This window comes from Pseudophryne corroboree, chromosome 3, assembly GCF_028390025.1.
Source record: "Pseudophryne corroboree isolate aPseCor3 chromosome 3, aPseCor3.hap2, whole genome shotgun sequence".
NCBI lineage: Eukaryota > Metazoa > Chordata > Amphibia > Anura > Myobatrachidae > Pseudophryne > Pseudophryne corroboree.
In genome coordinates, this window is record NC_086446.1 from 6,360,541 (window position 1) to 6,387,500 (window position 26,960).

The following is a 26,960-nucleotide window of genomic DNA, read 5'->3' on the forward strand; positions in this document are numbered from 1 at the left end:
AACCCTATTGTTTTGCTGTTTCCTGGCATTACTATTCCCAGCCACCAGGGGTTGTCATGCCTATTGTTATGTAAGCTGCCGTATGGGATCTTTTAAAAAGTGCTGCTCTTTTGACTTTGTTCTGTGGCCAGGTGATTGATTTCTCATTCAGTACCAGCATGGACTGCACCTGACACCTACCTATTTATTCTACCTGAGCCCAACATTCAGTGCTGGGTCTTCAATGTTATATGTAATGTTTCCCGCTATGTTACTGGACTTGTGTTCCTGTGAGTTCCAGTGATCTGCCATGCCAAGTAAATCTGCATTGTCGAGTAAATCTGCCTTGCTTAGTGCTTCTGAATTCCCTTGCCACTGTATTATTCCTCAATAAATATCTTCGTATTTTTCACTATTCTCCTTGTTCCCCCACACCCAGAGGGGTTTTAAAACAATGCTAAAAAATACAAAGCAGCTGTAAATAAGTGAGGCCCACTTGTTGCGCCATAATATATATGTTATGGTAAGAACTTACCGTTGATAACGGTATTTCTCCTAAGTCCACAGGTGCCAAAGGATAACAATGGGATATTATGGAGCGACAGCGGATTTGCACCAATCGGTCAAAGCCTTCCGGCCTCCCAGCATGCAAAGGCGCCCGTCCATATATCCCCGCCCCCTGGCTTATGCAAATCAGTTGTATTCCAAAGCTCAAGGCAGGAGCATCATGTAGAACCCTAATCAGGTGAGAAGAACACAAATGCACACCCTTCCGTACAAGAAGGAAGAGGTTAGTGAGTAAAAAGGATCCTCAAATCAGGTGCGTCAGGGTGGGATCCCTGTGGATTTAGGAGAAATACCGTTATCAACAGTAAGTTCTTACCATAACGTATATTTCTCCGGCCGGGTCCACAGGTTATCCAGAGGATAACAATGGGATTTCCTAAAGTTTAGTGGTGGGGACACTCCTGATGCACAGGAGAATCCTTCGCCCGAATTCAGCATTGTAACAGGCAAAGGTATCCAAGGCATAATGTCTAATGAATGTGTAAACGGAACACCATATGGCTGCCTTACATACCTGTTCTGCTTAAGCACCACGTTGTGCTGCCCATGATGGACCTACCTTACGAGTAGAGTGAGCAGAGACAGCCGGAATAGGGAGACCAGCTAGGAAATATGCTTCTGAAATAGTCATCTGAAGCTAACTTGCCAGCATCTGATTACCAGCAGGCCATCCTCTCTTGTGAAATCCCTAGAGAATGAAGAGAGAATCTGCTTTTCTGATGGCACTGGTACAATCCACGTAGATCCCTAATGCACGGATCACGTTCAGCGATGCATCTCCTACAGAAAAGCCCGGAACCTGAAAAGCCGGGACAACAATTCCTTTGTTAAAGGTGGAACTTAGTCATCACCTTGGGAAGATACCCAGATCTAGTGCTGAGAACTGGTTTATCTGAATTAAAAGAAAAAAAACAGAAAATGGGGAACAACCTGAAAATGCCCCTAAGTCTGATATTCTTCTAGCGGACGTCATAGTCAGTAGAAAAAAGAGGATTTTGGTACTTACCGATAAATCCATTCCTCTGAATCCTCTAGGGGACACTGGAGTCCTAAACAGTAGGGGTGTGAAGCCTTGAACCGGAGGTGTGGCACAATCTTAAAATTAACATTGTCTGCACAGCCGGCTCCTCCCCCTTCACATCCCTCATCCCTCAGTTTGAAAAATTTGACTGAGAGAATAGGACATGACAGTATAGCCCATGGCGAGGAACCCGAACCGTACAACATATCAAACAGCGGCCAAGAACTCTTAACCGAATAACTAACGCTGTTTGCACGAACTGTTTAAAACAAGAACTTTGAACACAGCAGGTCGACAGCACCGAGGCGGGCGTCCAGTGTCCCCTAGAGGATTCAGAGAAATGGATTTATCGGTAAGTACCAAAATCCTCTTTTCTCATTCATCCACTAGGGGACACTGGTGTCCTATACAGTAGGGGACGTTCCAAAGTTTTCCCCCAGGGAGGGAGTGCTGTTGGTGGCCTGCAAAACTAAACGTCCGAACTTAGATTCTCCGGACGCAAAAGTATCAAACTTGTAAAATCTTGCGAAGTTGAGTAGTGGAAGCACCTCTGGCAGCCGCCCACGAGGCACCCACTGATCGGGTAGTTTGATCACCCGTCTGAACCGGCACCTGTTTGCCACAGGCAATATAAGCCTGCCGAATGGCAAGTCTAATCCATCTGGACAAAGTTTGCTTAGAGGCCGGCCAACCCTTCTTTGGCCCATCATAAAGAACAAACAAATGGTCCGACTTTCTGAAAGATGACGTAACCTGTACGTATACCCGTAAAGCTCGGACAACATCCAATGACCCGCCCTCATCTGTGGGACCCTGGAAAGATGGGACCACTATTGGCTGGTTTACATGAAACCCCGACACCACCTTCGGAAGGAAGTCTGCTCTTGTACGGAGTTCCGCCGTATCCTCATGAAAAACTAAGAAAGGACTCTTGCAGGATAAGGCTCCCAACTCGGAAACCCGCCTAGCCGAAGTCAAGGCAAGTAATAACGTGACCTTCCAAGAAATATATTTCAGGTCTGTACTTGTCAACGACTCAAAGGTCGGTGACTTCAAATATTCTAACACCAAACCTATGTCCCATGGTGCCGTGGGAGGACGAAAAGGGGGTTGAATCCTCAGAACCCCTTGTAAAAAGGTTTGAATCTCTGGCAAGAATGCTAGCCGCTGTTGGAAAAGGATGGAGAGAGCCAAAATCTGAACCTTCAAAGAGCCCAATCTGAGTCCTCCCTCTAGACCAGCCTGAAGGAACAATAGAAGTCGCGATAAATGGAAATTTGATGAGTTCCATCCCCGTTCCTGACACCAAGCCATGTACCGTCTCCAAATCCTGTAGTAGTGCCTGGCTGTGACCGGTTTCCTAGCGGCAATCATTGTAGGAATGGCCGTTCGTGGGATCCCTCTGTCTCTTAAGACCCGGGTTTCAATAGCCACGCCGTCAAACGCAGCCTGTTTAGGTCGGGGTGCAGGAACGGTCCCTGAGATAGCAGGTCCTCTCTCTGAGGTAACCTCCAAGGATCCTCTGCCAGTAAGCCTCGCAGGTCGGTGTACCAACTCCTGCGGGGCCAATCTGGTGCGATTAGAATAACCCACACTCGTTCCCGCTTTACTCTTTTCAGAACCCTGGGTATGAGTGGGAATGGTGGAAATATGTAAACCCTTCTGTAACACCACGGAAGTGTCAATGCGTCCACTCCTTCTGCTGCTGGATCTCGAGTTCTTGACACATATCTGGGCAGTTGATGGTTTTGTCGAGACGCCATTAGGTCCACCTGAGGTAGACCCCATCTTCTCACAATCAAGTTGAAAATCCGTGGATGAAGGCACCACTCCCCCGGATGCATGTCCTGGCGACTGAGGTAATCTGCTTCCCAGTTCTCCACACCTGGAATGAACACTGCGGAGAGAATGATGTCTCGTCTTTCTGCCCACAACAAGATCTTTGTGGCCTCCTTTAACGCCATCCTGCTCTTTGTTCCTCCTTGACGGTTTATGTAAGCCGTCGTCGTGACATTGTCTGACTGAATCCTGATGTTTTGATTCATGACTAGGTCTTCTGCTAAGAGAAGGGCATTGTAGACTGCTCTTAGTTCGAGGATATTTATGGGTAATTTGCTTTCCTGTAGCGTCCATCGTCCCTGAAACTGATGGTCGTCTAGGACGGCTCCCCAACCTCTGAGACTGGCGTCCGTCGTCAAGATCTTCCAATCCCAAATTCCGCATTTCTTGCCGGCTGTAAGGTTCTTGTGTAAGGACCACCATATCAAGGAGACCCGTACTTGTGGTTGAAGTCGAATTCTCCGATGGAGAAGCCAGTGTGAGCCTGCTCCCTGAGCAATGAGGTTCATTTGGAATGGTCGGGAATGAAGTCTGCCGTACTGGAGAGCTTCGAACGACGCCACCATCTTCCCGAGAAGTTTCACACAGAGGTGCAGAGAAACGGTCTGCGTCCTCAGTACCTGAGCCACTAATCTCTGTAGGTCCTGTACCTTGTTCTCTGGTAGGAACACACGTAATAGGACCGTGTCCAAGATGAGACCGAGGAATTGAATGCGTTGAGTCGGTATGAGGTTGGACTTTTTGAAATTGACAATCCATCCATGTTGAATTAGAAATTGATGGGATGTCTGAACATCCTTGATCAGTCGATTCTGAGATGGAGCTTTGATCAGTAAATCGTCCAGATAAGGTATAATCGTGACCCCCAACAGTCTTAGTCCTGCCACCATGATCGCCATGATCTTTGTGAAAATTCTTGGGGCTGACGCTAGACCGAACGGCAAGGCCCGGAATTGGTAGTGCTCCGTCACCAGTGCGAACCGCAAGTAAGCCTGGTGAGGAGTCCAGATTGGGTTATGCAGAAATGCATCCTTTATGTCCATGGATACCATGAACTCGCTCGGTTCTAAGCCTGCAATAACTGATTGGATTGATTCCATCTTGAATCTGTAGACTCTTAAAAACTGGTTGAAAACTTTTAAATTGAGAATTGGTCTGACCGTCCCGTCTGGTTTTGGCACGACAAAAAGATTGGATTAGAACCCTGTTCCTCTCTGAGAAGCGGGAACCGGAATAATGACCTCTGCTTGCAGTAATTTTTGAATTGCTGCCCGTAGTGCCCTTGCTTTTTGAGCGCACTGAGGCAATCCTGTTGTAAAAAACTGACTGTGAGGCCTCTGTTGAAATTCCAGTTTGTATCCCTGAGAGATTAAGTTGTTCACCCAAAGCTCTGGTGAGGTTTTGGCCCAGATGTCCTGAAAACCTTCCAGTCGGCCGCCCACCAAGGGGGACCCCAGGTGAGCTGGGAGGCTGTCATGCCACGGTCTTGTCAGCAGGTTTATCCTGCTTTCTGGTTGTTGCTTGCGAGCGGCCTCTACCTCTGCCCCCGCGTGCGTGTGTTACGAAACCTCTACCTCGGCTCGAAAGGACTGTGATCTAAATGAAGTAAACGATGGTCCCGAATAACCTCTCCTAGACTGTGGAGCGGTTCTCGTATAAGGAGTAGGCAGAAAAGTGGACTTCCCCGCTGTAGCCTGCGAAATCCACTTGTCCAACTCTGGTCCGAACAGCATTTCACCCCCAAAGGGGATTTTTTGGATTCTACCGCCTTTTTGGTGTCAGAGTCTCCTTGCCATTCTCTGAGCCATAAAATCCTCCTAGCCGATATGGCCGATGCAGATATGCGCGATGCTATTCTGCTAATATCCTTAGAAGCCTGACACAAGTATGTAGCAGATTCTCGAATGTGTTCCGCCAACTGTGTAATCTCTTCTAAGCTATTTTCCTCCTCAATAGCTTGTACAATACGGCCGGACCATGCACCCATGGCCTTGTTGACCTAAGCACAGATGATCGCAGGTCTCTGCGCTGCACCTGCTGCTACAAATATTGATTTTAACGCAGTCTCAACTTTCCGGTCGGACGCGTCCTTTAAAGTAGTTACGTTAGGAATTGGCAAGATTGTCTGCTTTGACAACCTTCCTAGGGAAGCATCCACTACTGGCGGAGATTCCCACTTGTCCATTACACCCCTAGGTAAGGGGTAAGTTATCTGAAACCGTTTCGGAAATTGAAAACGTTTGTCAGGTTGTTTCCAAGCCTCTTCCATCTGAGATTGGAGGGATTTAGGAATGGGAAACTCTGCTGAACGCGGCTTCTGGGATTCGAACAAATCGAATTCTTCCGGCTCCCGGATTTCCGCTTCCTTAAAGCTTAGGATGTCCTTTACTGCATCAATTAAGGAATCCAGACCCGAGATCGCCGAGTCTTCTTCAGGAAAATCGGCATCTAGGATGGGTTCAATTAACTCACCTTCTTCCGTATCCGGAAGAAAACACTCTTCCTCCTCAGATTCTGGTATAATAGGAAGAGTTCTTTTAACAGCCTTGCGCACAGTCGTCTCAGCGTGTGCGGGCGGCGTTAACTTGATGAGAAATTCCTCCATTGTCTTAAAGAATCCCGCAGCCCATTCCGATTGCTGTTTGCGGGATTCTGCCATTTCCTTGGAGATTCTATTAGCAAGGTTGTCTTCCCATGCCTTAGCCGGAGCACTGCTCCCAGGTGGAGCGTCCTTGTCTAAGCAGGAGTCGCACACCCCGGAGCTGCCGACCCGCGTGCTCTTCTTGTTACATTTCGTACAAACATAGCAGGTCTTTGAGGTCTTGGTAGCCTTAGACATGTTGTTTTTGTTATTTTAACCCCTTATGAGGGTATTACGCAGCGCTTTCACCCTTTAAACTAGGAAGAGAAAGACTGGGAGATGACGGAAGCGAAGGTATTGGATCCGGCTGGAATTACCTGTCCCCTTTTATAAAAGGAACAGTCCAAAAAAAAAAAAAATTAGATATATTTTTTTTTTAAATAAATAAAATACCAGCCGACTCGCAACCCACACACCCCAACTGTAAATCAGCTACGATGTTAGAGTTGGCTTGCTTCCGTGTATTTTCTCCGGGATCTTTGACACAGACGTCCCTTGAAAATATAAATTTGTAAAGTCTGATTACTTTTCAGGAGATCCTCATCTTGTATAATATACATTTCACCAGCAGAGGGAGCTGTTACCTAACTCTCTCTACTATCTTACTGCCTGTTCTATCCAGGCCGTGCAGCAGGGGGAGTTTTTCCTTTATTAATAGCCTTTTCCTATGTACACTACTGGTGGGGGAGGGGAAGGACTCATCCCTCACCTCAGCCTGGCGCCAAAACGTAAAAATGGCCTTCCTATAAAAAAATAAAATATACGTGTGCCGCACTTTATTTTACACTTAGCTCTGCATTCCCTTTATTGGTCCCCTGTGGCCTTTACACAGCGCGCTCCGGACCCGCCGGCTTGCGAGCGCGCACGCGACGGGTCCGTCTCCCGTAGCGGCGCCTGTGCTCTCTGTCCTTATCTCAGCGTGTGCGGGCTTGAGATTTCCCCCATGTGCAGCGCGCCCTGGAGCCGCCGGCTGGCGCGCGCGACGGGTCTGTCTCCCGTAGCGCCGCCTGTGCTCTGCTCCGGCGTTGTGCTTTTGCTGACAGGGAAAGACAGGGTGAGTCACCTAGAGCTCCCGCGCCGCACTAGTGGCTCCCACGCGCCCGCCATACACTGTCTGCTCTGCCCTTCCCTACTTAGTCATATAAGGGGAATTAACAGCGAAGCTATAAGAGGACTAGAGAGAGAAGAAAAAAAAAAACTTTTACTACTGAAAGACCCTATCCTAATCTTATACGACCAGTACTCACTATTTTGGAGGATCTCCTGTGGAGAGATGCAGGTCCCTTCAATAGGGATCTTTGTCTCTCTGACCTGAGATAATTTTGTCCCCCCTTTATTAGGGTTACGCAGCCCCCCTGTTTCTTTGTCAAGAGCTCAAGTGCTCCACGTGTTGTGCCTCCAGCACAATTTTTCAAACTGAGGGATGAGGGATGTGAAGGGGGAGGAGCCGGCTGTGCAGACAATGCTAATTTTAAGATTGTGCCACACCTCCGGTTCAAGGCTTCACACCCCTACTGTATAGGACTCCAGTGTCCCCTAGTGGATGAAAGAGAAATACTTTATCTGTCAACCATTTATGACCCATTTTAATAAGTGGTTCAAATGGGCAACTTGAAGGGCTTTCAGGACTAACATAGGTCCCACGGCACTGCAAAAGTTTGAATGTGCAGCATACCCTGGAAAAAAGTACGCACATCCTGTCATTTACTTTTGGACCCATACAGTCAATGCCGACCCTTACTCTTTAAAGGAAGCCACCTTCAAACCTTTATCCATTCCTGCCTGAAGGAATGCTAAGACCCTGGAAATTCTGAAAGATTTAGGGTCCAATTTTCTTTCACTGTACCAATGAATATAGGCTTGCCATATTTGGTGATAAATGCAAGCTAAGGAAGGTTTCCTTGGTCTGAACACTGTTTGAATTACCTGTTGAAAATATCCTCTTGACTTCAGGATAAAGGTTTTAAAAACCATGCTGTCAAAAGACAGTCGATACAAATGTCTGTGATAACCAGGACCCTGCGTTAGTAGGTCTGGATGTTGAGGGAGCAGAAGGAGAGCATCCATTGCCATTCTCTGCTGGTTTTCTTGTTTTAACTTTCTCACCACCCTGGGTATAGGGTGATTGGAGGAACACCTAAGCCAGATGAAAGTCCCATCTCACCGATAAAGCACCCACAAAGATCGGTCTGGGATCCTTTGTTCTTGACCCATATGTGAGCACTTTGTTGTTCAGGCAAGACGCCATGAGATATATCTCTGGCAAGCACCTCTTGTTTTACTAGAGTCCGGAAGATCTCTGTGTGTAAAGCCCATTCGCTTCCCTGAATGGTGTGTCGACTTGAGAAAGTCCGCTTCCCCGTTTAGGATTCCCGGAATGAAAACAGCGGACAAGGTTGGATGATGAAGTTCTGCCCACTTAAGTATGTGACTTAACTTCTTCATCACTTTTCGGCTGCGAGTTCCTCCCTGATGTTGAGGTATGCTACTGCTGTTGCATTGTCCAAGCGGAACTGGACTGGTTTTCCCTGAAGACTGACCCGTGCCTATGCCAGTGCCCTGTATATGGCCCGAGGTTCCAACCTTTAACGGCAGACAACTTCTTCTTTGGGAACACAACCTTCCTGACCCTGCTCCCCAGTGTCAGAATTTTCCCGATCTGATATCAAAAGGATTTCCCTTTGTCTAGCTGGGATGTCTGTAGCCACCGGGCTAACGACCTTCTTACTTTTATCGTAAGTACCATAGTCCGTTTTTATTATCTGATGCAATCCATTAATATCTACAGCACCTTGTATTCCCAGGTGGTCCCTCCAAGCACCAACCAGGCCAACACCGTCCAGCCTCCACGATCCGATGAGATCCGGGCATATCCAGTGTGGTGTGACTGTAGATTCTATTTGGAAAGAATCAGACGCTGCAAAGACCTCGAATGGAATTGTGCATACACCACCCTGTTAATGTAGATGCCATTAAACCCATCACACTCATTGCTGCGTGAATGGATACCATTCAACTGTGTAGCAAGTCCTGAATCCTATACTGAACCCTGGATATCTTGTTGCGAGGTAAAAATTACTCTTTGCAGACCTGATCCAGTACATCCTTCAAGTGAGTCGGAACTGGAGACGATTTTGCCCAATTAATGAGTCACTTGTGCCTCTGCAAACACGTCACTGTCTGTTGCAGATTACGCAAGAGCAATCCCTGTGACTGTGCCAGGATTAAAAGATTGTCTAGGTATGGGAAAACTGGCATAGATAAGGTGTTATTACCCCCATATTTTTGGTAAATACTCTGGAGACTGTAGTTAACCCAAAGGGTAAGGCCTATAACTGAAAATGCTGTTGGAGGATAGCAAACCTTAGATAACACTGATGGACTGTGGTATAGGAACATGTAGTATCCAGGGATACCATCTAATCGCCTTGCTCCACGCCAAACATAAGGAACATAACGATTCCAAGTACAACCGATGTTCCAAATTTATTTGTTCAGCATTTTAAGATTGAGCATAGGCCGAAATGACCCAAATGACCCATTTGGCTTCCGAACTAAAACCAGGTTGGAGTTAAACCTTGTCCTCGTTTGCAGGAGGAACTGGAATGACTATTCCTGACTGAAGCAATTTCTGAACTGCTTCTTGCAAAGCCTTGTTCTTTGTCTCTACCCGAGACAGGCTGTCTTGAAGGCGAAAGCATAACCTAGAGATACCGTGCCAGATCTGCGACCTGAAGAAGTCGGCTCCCCCAGGCACAGACCCACACTATCAGACTGATGGGTTTTTTTTTCTACAGCACCTGGTATTCCCAGATGGTCTCCCATCCGAGTACTAATCAGGCCCAACACTGCTTAGCTTCCAAACTCAGATTATATTGGGCCTATTCAGTGTGGTGTAGCTGTAGATCCCAACCGGACTTCTGGTAGCCCAATGCTTTCCTAGTCTTCCCAGACTTCTTGTATTGACTTTTCCATTCGCTCTCCCTAGAGACCAAAAAGGGGCAGAAATGCGGAACTTTAGGTTTGAAATTGTATGTGGAAGGTACTTGACCTTCTTGGAGTCTGCTTTTGACTCCAGAATATCTGTCAATTCTTTTCCAAAAAGAATATCTCCAGAAAAGAACTATGATTCCAAAACCTTCCTTGATTCTAACTCAGCTTCCACGTACCCAGCTAAACTGCTATGCGAGCAGGTATAGTTGGGGCTGATGCCCTGGAGGAAATAATGCCCATATCCAATGCTGCTTCTCCAGGAACATTGCAGTTTGTTTTTTATATGAGCTATATGAGATTATTGCTCTATTGAAAAATCTCCTTCCAATGCATCAGCCCAGGCAACTACTGCCTTTGCCATTCAAGCCGAAGCTAAGGATTGGCCTTACTGACTGCCCTAGACAGGGAAAAAATTTTTTTGAAACCCATCCACTCTCCTATCCGTGATGTTGAAAGCAAAGATAATGTAGATTTTTGCACTATTCAAATCACTTGTGTATCTACTTTAGGAGCCACCTCCATTTTTAAACAATCCCCAGCTGGAAGAAGATATTTAGTATTTCATTTCTTAGGAATTCTAAACTTCTTATTGGGCGTAGCCGAAGCCTCTTCCATGATTTCCATCAGCTGATCTGACCCTGGAAACTCAGGTTTTGGGACGTTTAAACATAGGTGCCTTGGTTTTTAACACAGGTTCTAATGAATCCTTTAAGGATAGCATGGCTTTATTGCTTTAATTAACTCAGCTATGTTACAAAGTCGAAACCTACCTCTTTTTTGTATGATGAAGTAGAATAAATTGTTCAGATTCATCGGAAGATGAAAGCCCAATGTGTAGCCTGTGAGGGTGAAGATTTACTTACCACCGGCTTTGAGAAGCTGCTGCTGGGAGTGATACACCATAGGTGTATCTGCATGTAAAGGCTAATTGTGTAACCCTATCCCTGGAACAGAATCTTGGAGGAATTATCCATTCAGCTTATTGGATAAAGTCTGTGCAAAGATAGCCCAAAGTGGATACATTTATACCTGAATCTGCCTTGTATTTTTGCTGAAGCTAAAACATTATGCACACGAAACACCCTGAACCAGATCATGAGAGGTCAATACAGCGTTGCAAACATGGTATGAGTGTCCTCGCCTTTGCCACTATTATACATGATAAATAATCAGCACTTCCACTGTGTACTACACAATTTTGTGACTGTAATCACTTTAACCTTTTTAAAATGATATGGATCCGACCCTACCCATGAACCAACATTGAGGATCTACAAAAGAAACTGACGTATAGTAAAGTCAGCATCATACTAGCAGTCAGTCACATGCTATACATTAGTATAATAAGCAATATGAGTACAACATCAACTACCATAACATTTTAAGTACAGGAGAACACATTTACTGAATCATGTTTTAAACAGATCTAACGTATTCAGAAACAGCAGCAATGGTATACAGACTCGTATGCAATAGGCACTTATCTAACTATTCGTACTCAAAAAGAGATTTAGTGCTGTAATACCCGTACTCAGTAGAGTGGGATACAGGGAGACTCACCTCACTTCCAAGATCGATCAATACGTTAGCGAATGCTGAGTTGATCCAGATGCTACTAGTGTACACTGCCGCTCCATGAACCTAGTAAACACAGACGCTCAGTGAACACAGATGCACCGGTCACACAGCCGCCTATGCTGCGACCGGGTCCCCTCGTGGTAGCGCTCAGTGAACACAGACGCATCGGTCACACAGCTGCTTATGCCGCGACCAAGTTCCCTCTGGTAGCATCTGAGACGGAAGCGAGGAAACAGTTCATGGCGGGAGACTCGGCGGAAACTGGTCATGAACTGGGGGGAGCGACCAGGAGAGCGTCTGACTCCCCACTGCTGACATCAACCCTAGGGATCGCGGCCTCATACTATTCCTGGAGCCTCTGATCTCTAAGGCCTAGAGCTAGAGCACCCGCGGTGGTGGCGCGTCAGCTACTGTTTGGTAGTCTCCTCCCAAAACAGTGCGGCTGTGTCCGTATTCCATCTAAGCGGAATCGGTGCCTTACCTTCTCATCGTGCTCCAGCCACAGCCTGGTAAGGTCTGCTGGACCTGCTAGTATATCCGACACATACGCCCGCCGAAACAGCACAGTACTCGTGGGTAAGCGTTGTCGCGACCCGTCCGGAGAGTTGTTGGAGCGACTCTTTCTAAGGTAGCGTATAACTTTGCTGTTTAGAAAGATCACTCAAAAATTTGTAAGACTATAACAATAAAATAAGAAAGCTTAGGGCTACTAAAAAGCAGCCCCCTGACCATGGTTCGGCTCCTGCCGCACCAAACAAAAAACTGATTTGCCTGAGCCAGGGGGCGGGGGATATATAGACGGGCCCGTTGCATGCTGGGAGGCCCAAAAGCTTTGACTAATTGGTGCAAATCCGCTGTCGCTCCATCATAATCCATTGTTATCCTGTGGATCCTGCCGGAGAAAAATGGAACTAACTCTGCAGGAAAGCAAGTAGAATGAAAGCCCCCCCCCCCCCCCCCCCTCCCAGTGGTAGGTACCTTCATTGTACCAAACCATTTCTATCAATGGGCAAAGGGTTCCTCATTGCATCATTGTAAGGTGATCTCCTCCATCTCACCAGGGACAGTATCTCCTCCTTTCCTGCAATAGGAGATCTTCCACATAACATGAATCTGGATATTATTTCCCATAACATGCAGCAAGCTCTGCGGTCAGTCATCTATTTGGCTTTGCAAGGGTTTAACGATGTTCAATAGGTAGGGTCCAAGCCTTTCAGATCCACTAAGGTAGTGCAGTTATCACAAGCCCACATCACGGCCACTGGTGGCTGAAGAGCAAGTGGGTTTCCCTAGTACCGAGTGGGGCTGCTAAGAGATATCACTAGCCCAAACAACAGCCATCGATGAGGGAAAATTATTGAGGTGCTGCTGCCGCCGCAGTGCAGGGGAGCCCACCCCATAGCCCCATCACAGTTGATTGTGATAATGCTTGGCCTAAAACCTGCCTGGGAAAACTACCTACACAATGTTGAAAATGGCATCTCAATTGGTTCAGTTTATCGCAATCAGCCATTCTCATTTATAAAATATAGAGATAATAGGTGTTATGACACACTATCCCTACTAAGGGGTGGTCTTCTGTATACCGGCGGTCGGGCTCCCGGCGCTCAGTATACCGGCGCCGGGAGCCCGACCGCTGGCATACCGACACTTATTTTCCCTCGTGGGAGTCCACGACCCCCATAGAGGGAGAATAAAATAGTGTGGCGCGCGTAGCGCGCCACCGTGCCCGTAGCGTGGCGAGCGCAGCGAGCCCGCAAGGGGCTCATTTGCGCTCGCCACACTGTCGGTCAGCCGGCGGTCGGGCTCCCGGCGCCGGTATGCTGGTCGCCGGGAGCCCGACCGCCGGCCAGCCGTAGTGAACCCCTACTAAGTACATTATATACATATATATTTTTTTTTTGATAAATGATAAAGTTACTATGGCAACCTCCCTTGTACTGATGTATAACATACATCAGAGAGTGTGGGGAGGAGACTGGTCAGATCTCTGGGCTGGTAACACACAGTGACATGATGTTAGGAGGAGAGCAGGAGTATAATAGGGGCTGATGGCTCCTGATGTATAAGACACACCAGAGAGTGTGGGGAGGAAACTGGTCAGATCTCTGGGCTGGTAACACACAGTGACATGACATGATGTGAGGAGGAGAGCAGGGGTATAATAGAGGCTGATGGCTCCTGATGTACGAGATACACCAGAGAGTGTGGGGAGGAGACTGGTCAGATCACTGAGCTGGTAACACACAGTGACATGATGTGAGGGGGAGAGCAGGAGTATAAGAGGGGCTGATGGCTCCTGATGTATGAGATACACCAGAGAGTGTGGGGAGGAGACTGGTCAGATCTCTGGGCTGGTAACACAATGACATGATGTGAGCAGGAGTATAATAGGGGCTGATGGCTCCTGATGTATGAGATACACCAGAGAGTGTGGGGAGGAGACTCGTCAGATCTCTGGGCTGGTAACACACAGTGACATGATGTGTGGAGGAGAGCAGGAGTATAATAGGGGCTGATGGCTCCTGATGTATGAGATACACCAGAGCGTGTGGGGAGGAGACTGGCCAGATCTCTGGGCTGGTAACACACAGTGACATGATGTTAGGAGGAGAGCAGGAGTATAATAGGGGCTGATGGCTCCTGATGTATGAGACACACCAGAGAGTGTGGGGAGGAAACTGGTCAGATCTCTGGGCTGGTAACACACAGTGACATGACATGATGTGAGGAGGAGAGCAGGGGTATAATAGGGGCTGATGGCTCCTGATGTACGAGATACACCAGAGAGTGTGGGGAGGAGACTGGTCAGATCACTGAGCTGGTAACACACAGTGACATGATGTGAGGGGGAGAGCAGGAGTATAAGAGGGGCTTAAAGCTCCTGATGTATGAGATACACCAGAGAGTGTGGGGAGGAGACTGGTCAGATCTCTGGGCTGGTAACACAATGACATGATGTGAGCAGGAGTATAATAGGGGCTGATGGATCCTGATGTATGAGATACACCAGAGAGTGTGGGGAGGAGACTGGTCAGATCTCTGGGCTGGTAACACACAGTGACATTATGTGAGGAGATAAGCAGGAGTCTAATAGGGGCTAATGTCTAAGAGATTTTTCAGCAAGGACAATATGTGACCCTTTTCTGTAATACATGCTTATTACTCACCTGTGCCGATATATGAAGGGATTTCCTCCTGCTGGTCACCCGTCGCATACATGTCTTCTTCTACCTCTAAAACTTTTACCTTAATATCACACAGATCTGTAACCTAAATAACCCAGAAAACAATAAGACAACGCATTAATAATAGGAGACTCTCCGTGTATAAGACACACACAGCTTCTCTAGTGAAAGTCCCTTTGGAATATTGGTGAGACCTTAAATCCCACCTACCTCATACTGGTGCGCAATCCTGTGATTCTTCTGTGTACGAGGACGGGGACGTCTCTGTGGGGTGTTTCTGTTGCTGGGTCCATCTGTAGGAAACACACGGTAACTGAGTACAGTGTATATAGGATTATCAGGAGATGTGTGTACAGTAACCTAAACAGCTATAACGTGATAGGGGAAGGGAGAATGACTCTGTATGCTACATTTACAAAGTATATAAAAGTATATTGACTGTAGGCTGTGGGTTTAGAAGTCCTAACCCATACCAGAGCATGCTCCTCGGGGTCTAGTTGCCAATGGGAATAGTTTTGAAGAGGGCAGCCTTGTGTTGAATCCCTGCAACCCTGCTTGGCACTATTTTTCATGGTGACCTTGGAGTAACTTCCAGGTGTGCAGGGGAAGCTCCCTGCTATTGGACCCCTCCTAGAGAGTTTTCCCAGGACATTGACATCAAACGCCACTAACTGAGACTGGTCATCCATGTGCCAGGATTGTGTCTTGCCTTCTCTAAGCTTTTATTTGGCTGGAAAGGGAGATCGACATCCCAAAACCAAGCAAAGGGACACACAACTTGTGCACTATGCTTGCTCCAAATGCTCTTCTTGCTACCTCAAAGGAGCATGGGGTCCTCTCTGTGCAGCCTTAGGACTCCCCAGCAGATGTGTTGCCTGCTTGGGTGAAGGAGATGGTCCAGTCCACTGCGGCTCTGATGAGTGAAATAAGCAATGTCCGCAACTAAACCAGAGGTGAGTGCTTCAAATCTTACTGGTCATCACCTGGATCTGCTTCTTCTTTCTATTCAAACCACGGTAGCCATCCTTGGACCCTGGGTAAGCCCTGCAGATGGACAGACTTTCAAAATTCTGTTCCTCACTGGAACGCCCCATGATGACATCTACTATCAGTTCTAGGAAGCGCCAGGTCCACTTCCTGGGTGAGGATTCCAGGGGCTACTCTGGTGAGGAGCGGGGAGGTTAGAGACCAGTACTGGGTTGACCAGTCTATTTGGGAAGAGAGCTCTACCGACCGCCTGAGAGTTAGCAACCTGATTGTGGCCATCTGCCAAATTTTGCAGATAGCGGTGGATGAACACCCTGCCTCTGTGGTTCCAAAGAAAAAGGTGGTTGCTCACATTGTAGATGTGTCAGGGGAAGCCTGGCTCAATCCTTCTTGGCAGTTTAAACTTCTTGCAGGATTCTTCTATATAAACATTCGCAAGTAAGGACATGGCTGTTTGGGAGGTTCTGCCTTCGGTGGAGGCACCTACTGCATGGTCGGTAAAAGTTACAGATTATAAGCAGGAGGTTCTGCACCAGGCTTTTATTTCCACAGTATTGGAGCTTAAAGACTAGAAACTCCTGGCTGCAGCGACTTTTAGTTGTACTTTGCCTTGTTGCGACACATTGGTGGTTAACCAGCCTGCACGGATGAAGCACTTGGCCTGGGCTGTGGCTCTCCTTTCTGTTTCGTCTCAGTGCTGGAAGGATGGCGTTCAGTAACTTACAGCCCTACATCCTGGGACTATACTTCTGGCTGCAGCGGCTCCTCGTGCACACTGCCACGGGGGCCAGCCCACAGAGCACCGCAATGATTGCTACAACTGCCAGGATTAGCACGGCGCTACACCAGAAGTATAAAATGTAAAAAAATTATACATTGTTATTGACATATATTATACTCTCAGCGGCAGGACTCCATTCGTCTCTGTACTACGGTCAATGAATCTCTCCGTGGCCGAGGAACATTAAAAACATTCTTCAGTTTTTTAAAATATACATTCTGATGGTGCCTAGTGCTGGTAGCGTTTCGAAAAATGGAGCCGCGGCACAGGGATTAACCCTCTCAGTGCCCTGACCGCCATCTTGACCACATAAGACCGAAAGGTATGCTAATACCTTTCGGTCTCAAGCTCCAGCTATTCACATTTTTCTGCTGTGTACTGATTTCACCAACACCTGATCTGTCCCTGCTGGGCTCATTACAGGTATCAGTTATTCTGGAGACACTATCACTGCTAGCCTGTATTCCTTTGCACTACTACTATTCTCCAGAGTGTTCCTGTGGTACCTTGTTCTCAGTCTATTTACCAAGTACTTCAGTTTGCAGCTAGCACCAGACTTCTTCCAGGTGAACACTGTTCAGAGACTCCTGCCTTCATTCGTGGTATTACTTAATTCTGCAATTTACTACTACCTGCTGCTGAAACAGCCTAGAGTTCCACCATGCATGGGATACTGCTTCTCTAAGGACTTCCATGTGCATTTCCTTCATTTCAAATTTATGCTCCCCACTTCGTCTTATTTTAAAACCCTTAGCACTGCTCCGCTTTTCTTCCAACTACAGTTGCCTCTTCTCTACCTCCAATTTACCTCCTCTGACCCAATTTTGCTTTATCCAGCCTTGACTTATCTACTCACTTCACATCCAAAATTTAAAGCATCAGAACATCACCTCCTACCACCAGGCCCTCCTCACCCCACTCTCTCCCTTCCAATCAATCCTCCTCCAATCCAACCTCTCTCCACATTCCTCCTCTATCCTGCCAACTGTAAATTCCTTCTCCCATTTCCGAAAATTAAGTCATGGCCCTAATCCCACTGGATCATATCCCCTTCCTGCCATCTCTGCTCCCTCTCCCCCACTGCCTGTTCCTATCTTGCTCATCTCTTGCAACCTCCCGCAGACACAGTTGCCACTGAAATCAAACAAAACCTTACATTAAAAAAACTTACTCTCGACTCCAACACACTCTCAAATTACCGGCCCATGTCTCTTACCTATTGCCTTCAAGCTCTTGAGCCAATGTGTGCAACCAGCTTACCCCCTTTCATTCCTTCCAGTTCAGACTGGATTTCGCGGTACCTACTCTACACTCACTAGAGTCATGACCTTCTTGCCACCAAATCCAAGTGCCACTACTCTTTTTTTTGATCTCCTCGTTATCTCTGCTACTTTTAACGTTATAGACCTCCTATTTCTCCTGCAAATCCTTCAACACCCATGGTCTGTATGACGCTGTCCTCCTTCCTCTCTGACCACTCCGTCTCGGTCTCCTCACCAGACTCCACTTCTACAACACTACCAGTAGGTGTTCCCCCCAAAAAAATTGATTAGTCCCCTTCTATTCTCCTTCCTTAGCAGACCTCAAAATCTCTTTAGGACTCAGGATGACAATCAGATCTTACACTCCTTCCATGCCCTCGACCCCTCTATCTTCACTTGTATCTTCAGCTGTTTCTCCACTGTTTCCTCCTGGATGTCCCAGAACTTTCTTACACTTAACAAGTCTAAAATGGAGCAGACAGTCTTACCCTCCCACATAATTCTGCCTCCCTCTATTTCATTACCTATTGACAGCACCACCATCTCCTCCAGCACCCAAGTGTGCTGTCTTGGAGTTATACTTGACTCCTCCCTCCATTTCAAACCCCACATTCAGGCCTTCTCCCAGTCTTGTCACTTACACCTTCGTAAGATTTCCAGACTCAGACCCATTCTAACCCAGGAGGCAACAAGGACCTTCAACCGGTCACCTCTAGACTGGACTACTGTAAACTCCTCTTATCTGCCCTCTGTTTCCCACTTGTCTCCACCCCACCCTGTTCTCACTGTCGCCACCTGGCTCATCTTCCTCTCCAGATGTACTACATCTGCATCCCAACTCCAATAGGCCGTACACTGACTCCCCTTCCTCTTTAGAGTCCATTTAAAACTCCTCACATATACTTACAATGCCCTAACACAATACTCTTACACCCACCATCTCCACCCCATTTCCCTCAACACCACCGCAAGCTCTGTCAAATGACTGCCACATCCCATCTGATTACTTCATCCCACTCCAACCTGCTAAATATTTCTCATGCTACGCCCTACTCTGTCTCTCTATAAGACTCTCCACCTCCCACTTCTTAATTCAGACCCGCTTCTTTATCAAAGCCTTCCAGCTCTCTTCCCAACCCACTGCTCCATGTTCACAGTCTCCCACTCATTTTTGTATTGTAAGCTCTCGAGAGCAGGGCCCTCTTCCCTTTTGTGCTTTTCTTTCCCTTCCTTATATCACCATCTCCACCCCATTCCCAGAAGCAGCTCCAAAACACTGGGCTTGCCCAGCACGGCTTTGTGGGTATTTTCACTGCATATGCTGTAATGTTTTTATAGCTCGTATGTTATGTTCTACACAGTAGCAGATAATGCCATGGGCAAGCAAGATTTTTGCCTGGGACACCGCTGTCCAGAGGGTGCCACCGCCGTGGCAAGATCCACTGTGCCAGTGGCAAGATCCGATGTGCCCAGTGGCTTGTTTCTATGTTCCCTTCCGTGCGGTGCGCGTCATCGCGCACTTCACAGCATTGTAGGCGCGACCATAGACGCTAGAGATCACAATTGACCTCTAGTGGCATTGCGCTGCTATGGGAGAGACGTCATAGATCCGAGGACAGGAGCGGCGCCGGAGGCGAAGGCCAGGAGCAGGGATGGTATTTTTTTTAATAAGCAGCACAGCTACATGGGGCACAGTATTGGGGGCACAACTACTGGGGGCATAACTGACCACGCCCCTTCCCCATGAAGCCACGCCCCTATTTATTAACAAGCGCCATAACCCTGATTTCCCTGTCGGTGGGAGGGGGGCGCCGGGCACCAAAGGAAGCTTTCGCCCTGTGCGCCATGGTTCTACAATGTTTTTCACAATAAGTATTTTGCATTATTTTGTTATCTTCTGTGCCAATACATAAGATTAATAAACAAATAATAGTTCTAATGTACAAAATGCTAGAAATAAAATTACAAGTGTGCTATGATTACAGAGTATCACGCATACAAATATTATTACCATTAGTGCACAGGGAGGGTCATGTGTAGTATTGTAAGTGGTCCTACCCCTTAGATCTGTTATTAAATCACCATGGGAAGGACCCTTATCCTGATGAATGAGATACACCAGAGAGTGTGGGGAGGAGACTGGTCAGATCTCTGGGCTGGTAACACACAGTGACATGATGTGAGGGGGAGAGCAGGAGTATAATAGGGGCTGATGGATCCTGATGTATGATACACACCAGAGAGTGTGGGGAGGAGACTGGTCAGATCTCTGGGCTGGTAACACACAGTGACATGATGTGAGGGGGAGAGCAGGAGTATAATAGGAGCTGATGGCTCCTGATGAATGAGATACACCAGAGAGTGTGGGGAGGAGACTGGTCAGATCTCTGGGCTGGTAACACACAGTGACATGATGTGAGGGGGAGAGCAGGAGTATAATAGGGGCTGATGGATCCTGATGTATGATACACACCAGAGAGTGTGGGGAGGAGACTGGTCAGATCTCTGGGCTGGTAACACACAGTGACATGATGTGAGGGGGAGAGCAGGAGTATAATAGGAGCTGATGGCTCCTGATGTATGAGATACACCAGAGAGTGTGGGGAGGAGACTGGTCAGATCTCTGGGCTGGTAACACACAGTGACATGATGTAAGGGGGAGAGCAGGAGTATAATAGGTGCTGATGGCTCCTGATTTATGAGATACACCAGAGAGTGTGGGGAGGAGACTGTTCAGATCTCTGGGCTGGTAACACACAGTGACATGATGTGAGGGGGAGAACAGGAGTATAATAGGGGCTGAAGTGTAAGACACAGTGACATGATGTGAGGGGGAGAGCAGGAGTATAATAGTGCCTGATGGCTCCTGATGTATGAGATACACCAGAGAGTGTGAAGAGGAGACTGGTCAGATCTCTGGGCTGGTAACACACACTGATATGATATGAGGAGGCGAGCAGGAATATAATAGGGGCGGATGTCTCCTGATGTATGAGATGCACCAGAGAGTGTGGGGGGAGACTGGTCAGATCTCTGGGCTGGTAACACACAGTGACATGATGTGAGGGGGAGAGCAGGAGTATAATAGGGGCTGATGACTCCTGATGTATGAGATACACCAGAGAGTGTGGGGAGGAGACTGGTCAGATCTCTGGGCTGGTAACATACAGTGACATGATGTGAGGGGGAGAGCAGGAGTATATAGGGCCTGGTGGCTCCTGATGTATGAGATACACCAGAGAGTGTGAAGAGGAGACTGGTCAGATCTCTGGGCTGGTAACACAGTGACATGATGTTAGGTGGAGAGGAGTATAATAGGGCCTGATGGCTCCTGATGTATGAGATACACCAGAGACTGTGGGAAGGAGACTGGACTGATCTCTGGGCTGGTAACACAGTGACATGATGTGAGGGGGAGAGCAGGAGTATATAGGGCCTGGTGGCTCCTGATGTATGAGATACACCAGAGTGTGTGAGGATGAGACTGGTCAGATCTCTGGGCTGGTAACACACAGTGACATGATGTGAGGAGGAGAGCAGGAGTATAATAGGGGCTGATGGCTCCCAATGTATGAGATACACCAGAGAGTGTGGGGAGGAGACTGGTCAGATCTCTGGGCTGGTGACACACAGTGACATGATGTGAGTGGCAGAGCAGCAGCATAATAGGGGCTGATGGCTCCTGATGTATGAGATACACCAGAGAGTGTGGGGAGGAGACTGGTCAGATCTCTGGGCTGGTAACACACAGTGACATGATGTGAGGGGAGAGCAGGAGTATAATAGGGGTTGATGGCTCGTGATGTATGAGATGCACCAGAGACTGTGGGAAGGAGACTGGTCTGATCTCTGGGCTGGTAACACAGTGACATGATATGTGGGGGAGAGCAGGAGTATAATATGGGCTGATGGTTCCTGATGTATGAGATACACCAGATAATGTGGGGGAGGAGACTGGTCAGATCTCTGGGCTGGTATCACACAGTGACATGATGTGGGGGGAGAGCAGGAGTATAATAGGGGCTGATGGCTATCGACTATCCCACATTTCCCTCGTTTGTACTGACAGAGAAGGGTGTAGGATAAGAGATTGCTGTTGTGACTGAGCAAGGAGAATATGTGACTCTGTTCTGTATTAAGTGTTTATTACTTACATGTGCTAACATATGTAGGGATTTCCTCCTTACACGGCTGATCACCCATCATATACATCTCTACATCTCCCTCTGTATCTTCTGTCTTCATACGAGTAACATACGTCTCTTCTTCACCCTCTTTATATTCTGCCTTCATACGAGTCACATACGTCTCTTCTTCTCCCTCTGTATCTTCTGCCTTCATATCAGACACATACGTCTCTTCTTCTCCCTCTATATCTTCTGCCTTCATATCAGTCACATACGTCTCTTCTTCTCCCTCTATATCTTCTGCCTTCATATCAGACATACACGTCTCTTCTTCTCCCTCTGTATCTTCTGCCTTCATATCAGACATACACGTCTCTTCTTCTCTCTCTGTATCTTCAACCTTAATACGAGTCAGCACTTCACACTAAATTACGTACAAAAAACAAAAACATTTAATAAGGTCTGATTTCATTGAGATTAAACAGCAAAAAACCAAGACCAAGCGACTCAACGATGCACTAAAATACAGGAACTGGGGAGCAGAAAAACGGCAGCAGGTGCTCCGGACTGATGAGTCAAAATGTGAAATATTTGGGTGTAACAGAAGGCAGTTTGTTCGGCAAAGGGCTGGAGCGCGGTACAATAATGAGTGTCTGCAGGCAACAGGGAAGCATAGTGGAGGTTCCTTACAAGTTTTGGGCAGCATTTCAGCAAATAAGAGGATTAATGGTGTCCTCAATGCTGAGAAATACAGCCAGGTAGTTATCCATCATGCAATACCATCAGGGAGACATCTGATTGGCTCCAAAAAAAATTCTGCAGCAGGACAATGACCCCAAACATACAACCAAAATCATTAAGAACCATCTTCAGTGTAAAGAAGAGCAAGGAGCCTTCGAAGGGATGATATGGCCCACACAGAGCCCTGACCTCATCATCATGGAGTCTGGGATTACATGAAGAGACTGAAGGATATGAGTAAACCTACAGCCACAGAAGATCTGTGGTTAGTTCTCCAAGATGTTTGGAACAACCTACCAGCTGAGTTCCTTCAAAAACCGTGTGCAAGTATACGGAGAAAAATTGATGATGTTTTGAAGGCAAAGGGTGGTCACACCAAATATTGATTTGATTTAGATTTCTCATCTGTTCATTCACTTTGCATTTTAACTGATAAAAAAAATAAACTATTAACACTTCTATGTTTGAAGATATTCTGACTTTGCACACCTGCCTAAAACTTTGCACAGTACTGTATATCCTCCAATCTTGGGGACAATGCCAGCCTTGGGGGACCATTCAAACGTGTTCCTAGGGGAGGAAATGGTCTGCCAAAGAAGTGAGCAAAAATTCTGCCCATAACTGGCATCTGTGTGTGTAAACACATAAAATTTGGTAAAAAGTATGAACAGAGGACCAGGTTGTCACCATGCACAACTACTCCACCAATGCACTGTGTAAGAATACCCAAGAGGTGCTCACCGATCTAGTTGAATGAGCTATGTTTGCCTGCTGGATACTAGCCGTGATCCATCTTTCTACTGATTGTTGTGCTGCTGGCCAACCACATTTGTGCAAGTTATACAAGATCAGCAGGCTGCCAGTCTTACACAGTGTTGCTACACAGATCTGTAAGACCAGAACCACATCCAGAAATAATAGGTTATCTTAACTATCTGGAACTGCATTGTGGTGCAATGCTACAATGTCCTGATTTAAGCAAAACCTGGACACCATCTTTGACAAAGAAGCAGGACCCACTGGCAGGACAGCACGGTCCTGGTGGATAACCAAATATGGAGATCTACACGAGAGGGCCATCAATACAGTCAATAATCTGGCAGCAGAGATGGTCAACAGAACAGATACCTTCCAGGTAAGATACATGTTCACAGAATAAAAGGGACCTTGACTTAGCAGGTCTACTTGATATGGTACTCAATGGAGGTTCCAATATCAGCAGAAGAATGTCAACATACCAAGACCATTGTGGCTAGTTTGGTGCCCGCAAAGACTGCCCTGTAAAGAGGAGTCTGGTTCAGCCGTGGAACCAGAGGAGTCTGGTTCAGACCACAACACTCTACCAGCTGATAGCACATCTGAGTGTAAGGATAACGCCATGCGATGAAGGGGACATCAGCTGAGATAATCAGCTTCCCAGTATTTTATGCCTAAGATAAAATGAAGATATTGCCGGAACGTATCTTTCTGCCCAGCAAAAGACCTTGGTCATCTCTACTATCATTAACAAGCTTCAGGTTCCCCCCTGAAAGGGTCTCCTTGAAGGAATGGCTAAGCCTGTAGTGGAACCTTCAGCACAGCACATTGCTTGAGGTTGTTTTTCAGAAGCACTTCTTCTTGGGACAAAGAAGACCCAAATTTACTGTTCTCCAACCCTGGAGACTGGCATCTGTTGTGATAATGGTCCAGGTCCCCATGGCCAGGATCTGGCTCTGTCCAAGAGAGTGTGTTGATCCTCCAGAGAAGAGAATGAAGAGAGCCTAAAGAACTCGTCTGCTAGGCAGGGGTCGGCCTGCAACCAACGTGCACAGAGCTATGTCTGAATGGTCCATATAGGAAATGTCACAAAAGGAAACGCCTCAAAGTAAGAGACCTACAGCCCCAGCAACTGCATTCAGTGGACAACAGACTCTTGAGAGCAAGCCAAGTGTGCTGTCACCAGACGCAAGACACACAAAATCTTGTCCTCTAGCTAAAACAACCAAAAAAACCTGACGTACCTGATTTGGGGATCCTTTCACTCACTAACCTCTTCCTTCTTGTACGGAAGGGTGTGTATGTGTGTTGGATGGTTGAGGTACGCTATACCTCTTAGATACAAGGACGTTGCATTGGCCGTGCGGATTTGAACTGGTTTTCCCTGAAGGATGTACTTTGCCAGAATAAGTGCCATGTATATGGCCCGAAGTTCCAATATATTTATTGGCAGGCAACTTTCTTCCTTGGTCCAGTGCCCCTGGAACAACTCCTTCCTGACACCGCTCCCCAGCTCTGAAGACTGACATCTTTTGTCATAATTTCCCAATCTGATATCCAAAAGGGTCTCCCAGATGGGATGTCTGAAGCCACTAGGCTACTGACCTCCTTACTTCCAGAGGAAGGACCATAGTCTGCGTTTTTATTGTCTGAAGAAAATCATTCCATTTGGAAAGGGTCAGACTCTGCAGAGGCCTCGAGTGGAACTGAGTATATTATACGCCACCATGTCGAATGTCGACACCAAACCCATCACACGCATAGCTGAGTGAATGGATACAGACTGTGTAGCAGCTCCTGAATCAGATATTTTGTTTAGAGGTAAAATTACTCTCTGAAGGCTCGAATCCAATAAAGACACCAAGCGAGTCATCCATTGCGACGGAAGCAGGGACGACTTTGCCCAATTTATGAGCAAACCGTGTTTCTGCAGACAAGCTATTGTCTGTTGCAGATGACGCAGAAGCAATTCCTGAGATTGTGCTAGGATTACTAAACCGCCGAGGTATGGAAAGATTCTTATCCCCTGCTGGTGGAGATAAGCCGCCATTACCACCATAATCTTGGTAAAAACTCTGAGGGCTGTGGCTAACCGAAACGGAAGGGCCTGGAACTGAAAATGATGTTGGAAGGATAGCAAACCTGAGATAGCGCTGATGGGACAGTGCTATAGGAACATGTAGGTAAGCATCCTGGATATACAGGGACACCATAAAATCTCCCGGCTCCTTGACCAAATTAATGAAACGTAAAGTCTCCATGTGAAACAGAGGCACCCAAATGTAATCTTTCAGCACTTTGAGATTGAGTATGGGCCGGAACGACCCATTTGGCTTCTGGACTAGAAACAGGTTGGAATAAAAACTCTGTCCTCGTTGTGCAGGAGGAACTGGGATGATCACTCCTGACTGAAGCAACTTATGAACTGCCTCTTGCAAAGCCCTGGCCTTTATATCCAATGAAGGCGGGCTGGTATAAAACCTTTGAGGAGGGTGTTTCTTGAAAGCAAATGCATAACTGTGAGATACCGCTTCTTGCGTCCAGACATCTGTGGTAGACTGCTGCCAGATCTGTGCAAACTGAAGAAGTAGGTCTCCCACCCTGAGATCCCCCAGGTGGAGGCCGGCACCATCAAACTGATGGCTTATCTTCTGATTTGGAAGCCGGTCCTCTGGTAGCCCAATGATTTTTTTGTCTTACCAGACTTCTTGTATTGGGACTGTTTGCCATCACCCTTTCCTTTTTGCTTTTCCTGGAGACCGAAAAGCTGGAAACCTAGGCTTGAATTTGTGTGTGGAAGGAAACTTCACTTTCTTGGAGCCGGCAAAGACTCCAAAACCTGTTTGGATTCTGAATCAGCTTTCCATGTACGTAACCAAACCGCTCTGCGAGCGGCTACTGCTGAAGCTGATGCCTGAGAGGCAATTGTACCCATATCCAAGGCTGCTACTTCCATAAACATCGCCGCCTGTTTGATATGTGCAATATGGCATTTTTGCTCTCATTGAAAGATCTTACTCCAATGCATCAGCCCAGGATGCCACTGCTTACGCCATCCAGGCTGAAGCCATGGCTGGTCTGATGATGCCCCAGACAAGGAAAAAATGTTTTTTACAAACCCATCGACTCTCCTATCCGTGACATAATTTAATGATGTTGAAGGCAGAGGTAATGTAGATTTTCACACCAATCGAATTACATGCGTATCTACTTTGGGAGCCATCTCCCTTTTTTGAACAGTCCCCAGCCAGAAGAGGAGAAATAAGATTTTAAACCTACCGGTAACTCTTTTTCTCCTAGTCCGTAGAGGATGCTGGGGACTCCGTAAGGACCATGGGGTATAGACGGGCTCCGCAGGAGACATGGGCACTATAAAGAACTTTCAGTATTGGTGTGCACTGGCTCCTCCCTCTATGCCCCTCCTCCAGACCTCAGTTAGAGAACTGTGCCCAGAGGAGATGGACAATACGAGGAAAGGATTTTGTTAATCTAAGGGCAAG

At 47.1% G+C, this 26,960-nt stretch overlaps 1 protein-coding gene and 1 pseudogene across 1 annotated transcript in view; both read right to left on the minus strand.

The window, feature by feature from the left end:
* The window catches only part of LOC135054517 (zinc finger protein 37-like), a 68,985-nt gene that overhangs the window by 13,685 nt on the left and 28,340 nt on the right, over positions 1-26,960 (minus strand). The window contains exons 7-9 of the mRNA XM_063957645.1: positions 21,991-22,387; positions 15,017-15,099; positions 14,789-14,891 (exon numbers count right to left, since the gene is read on the minus strand). Of these exons, the coding sequence (XP_063813715.1) occupies positions 14,789-14,891; positions 15,017-15,099; positions 21,991-22,387 (583 nt within the window). The remainder of the gene's footprint in view (positions 1-14,788; positions 14,892-15,016; positions 15,100-21,990; positions 22,388-26,960) is intronic.
* LOC134896833 (5S ribosomal RNA) lies at positions 9,836-9,954 on the minus strand (annotated as a pseudogene).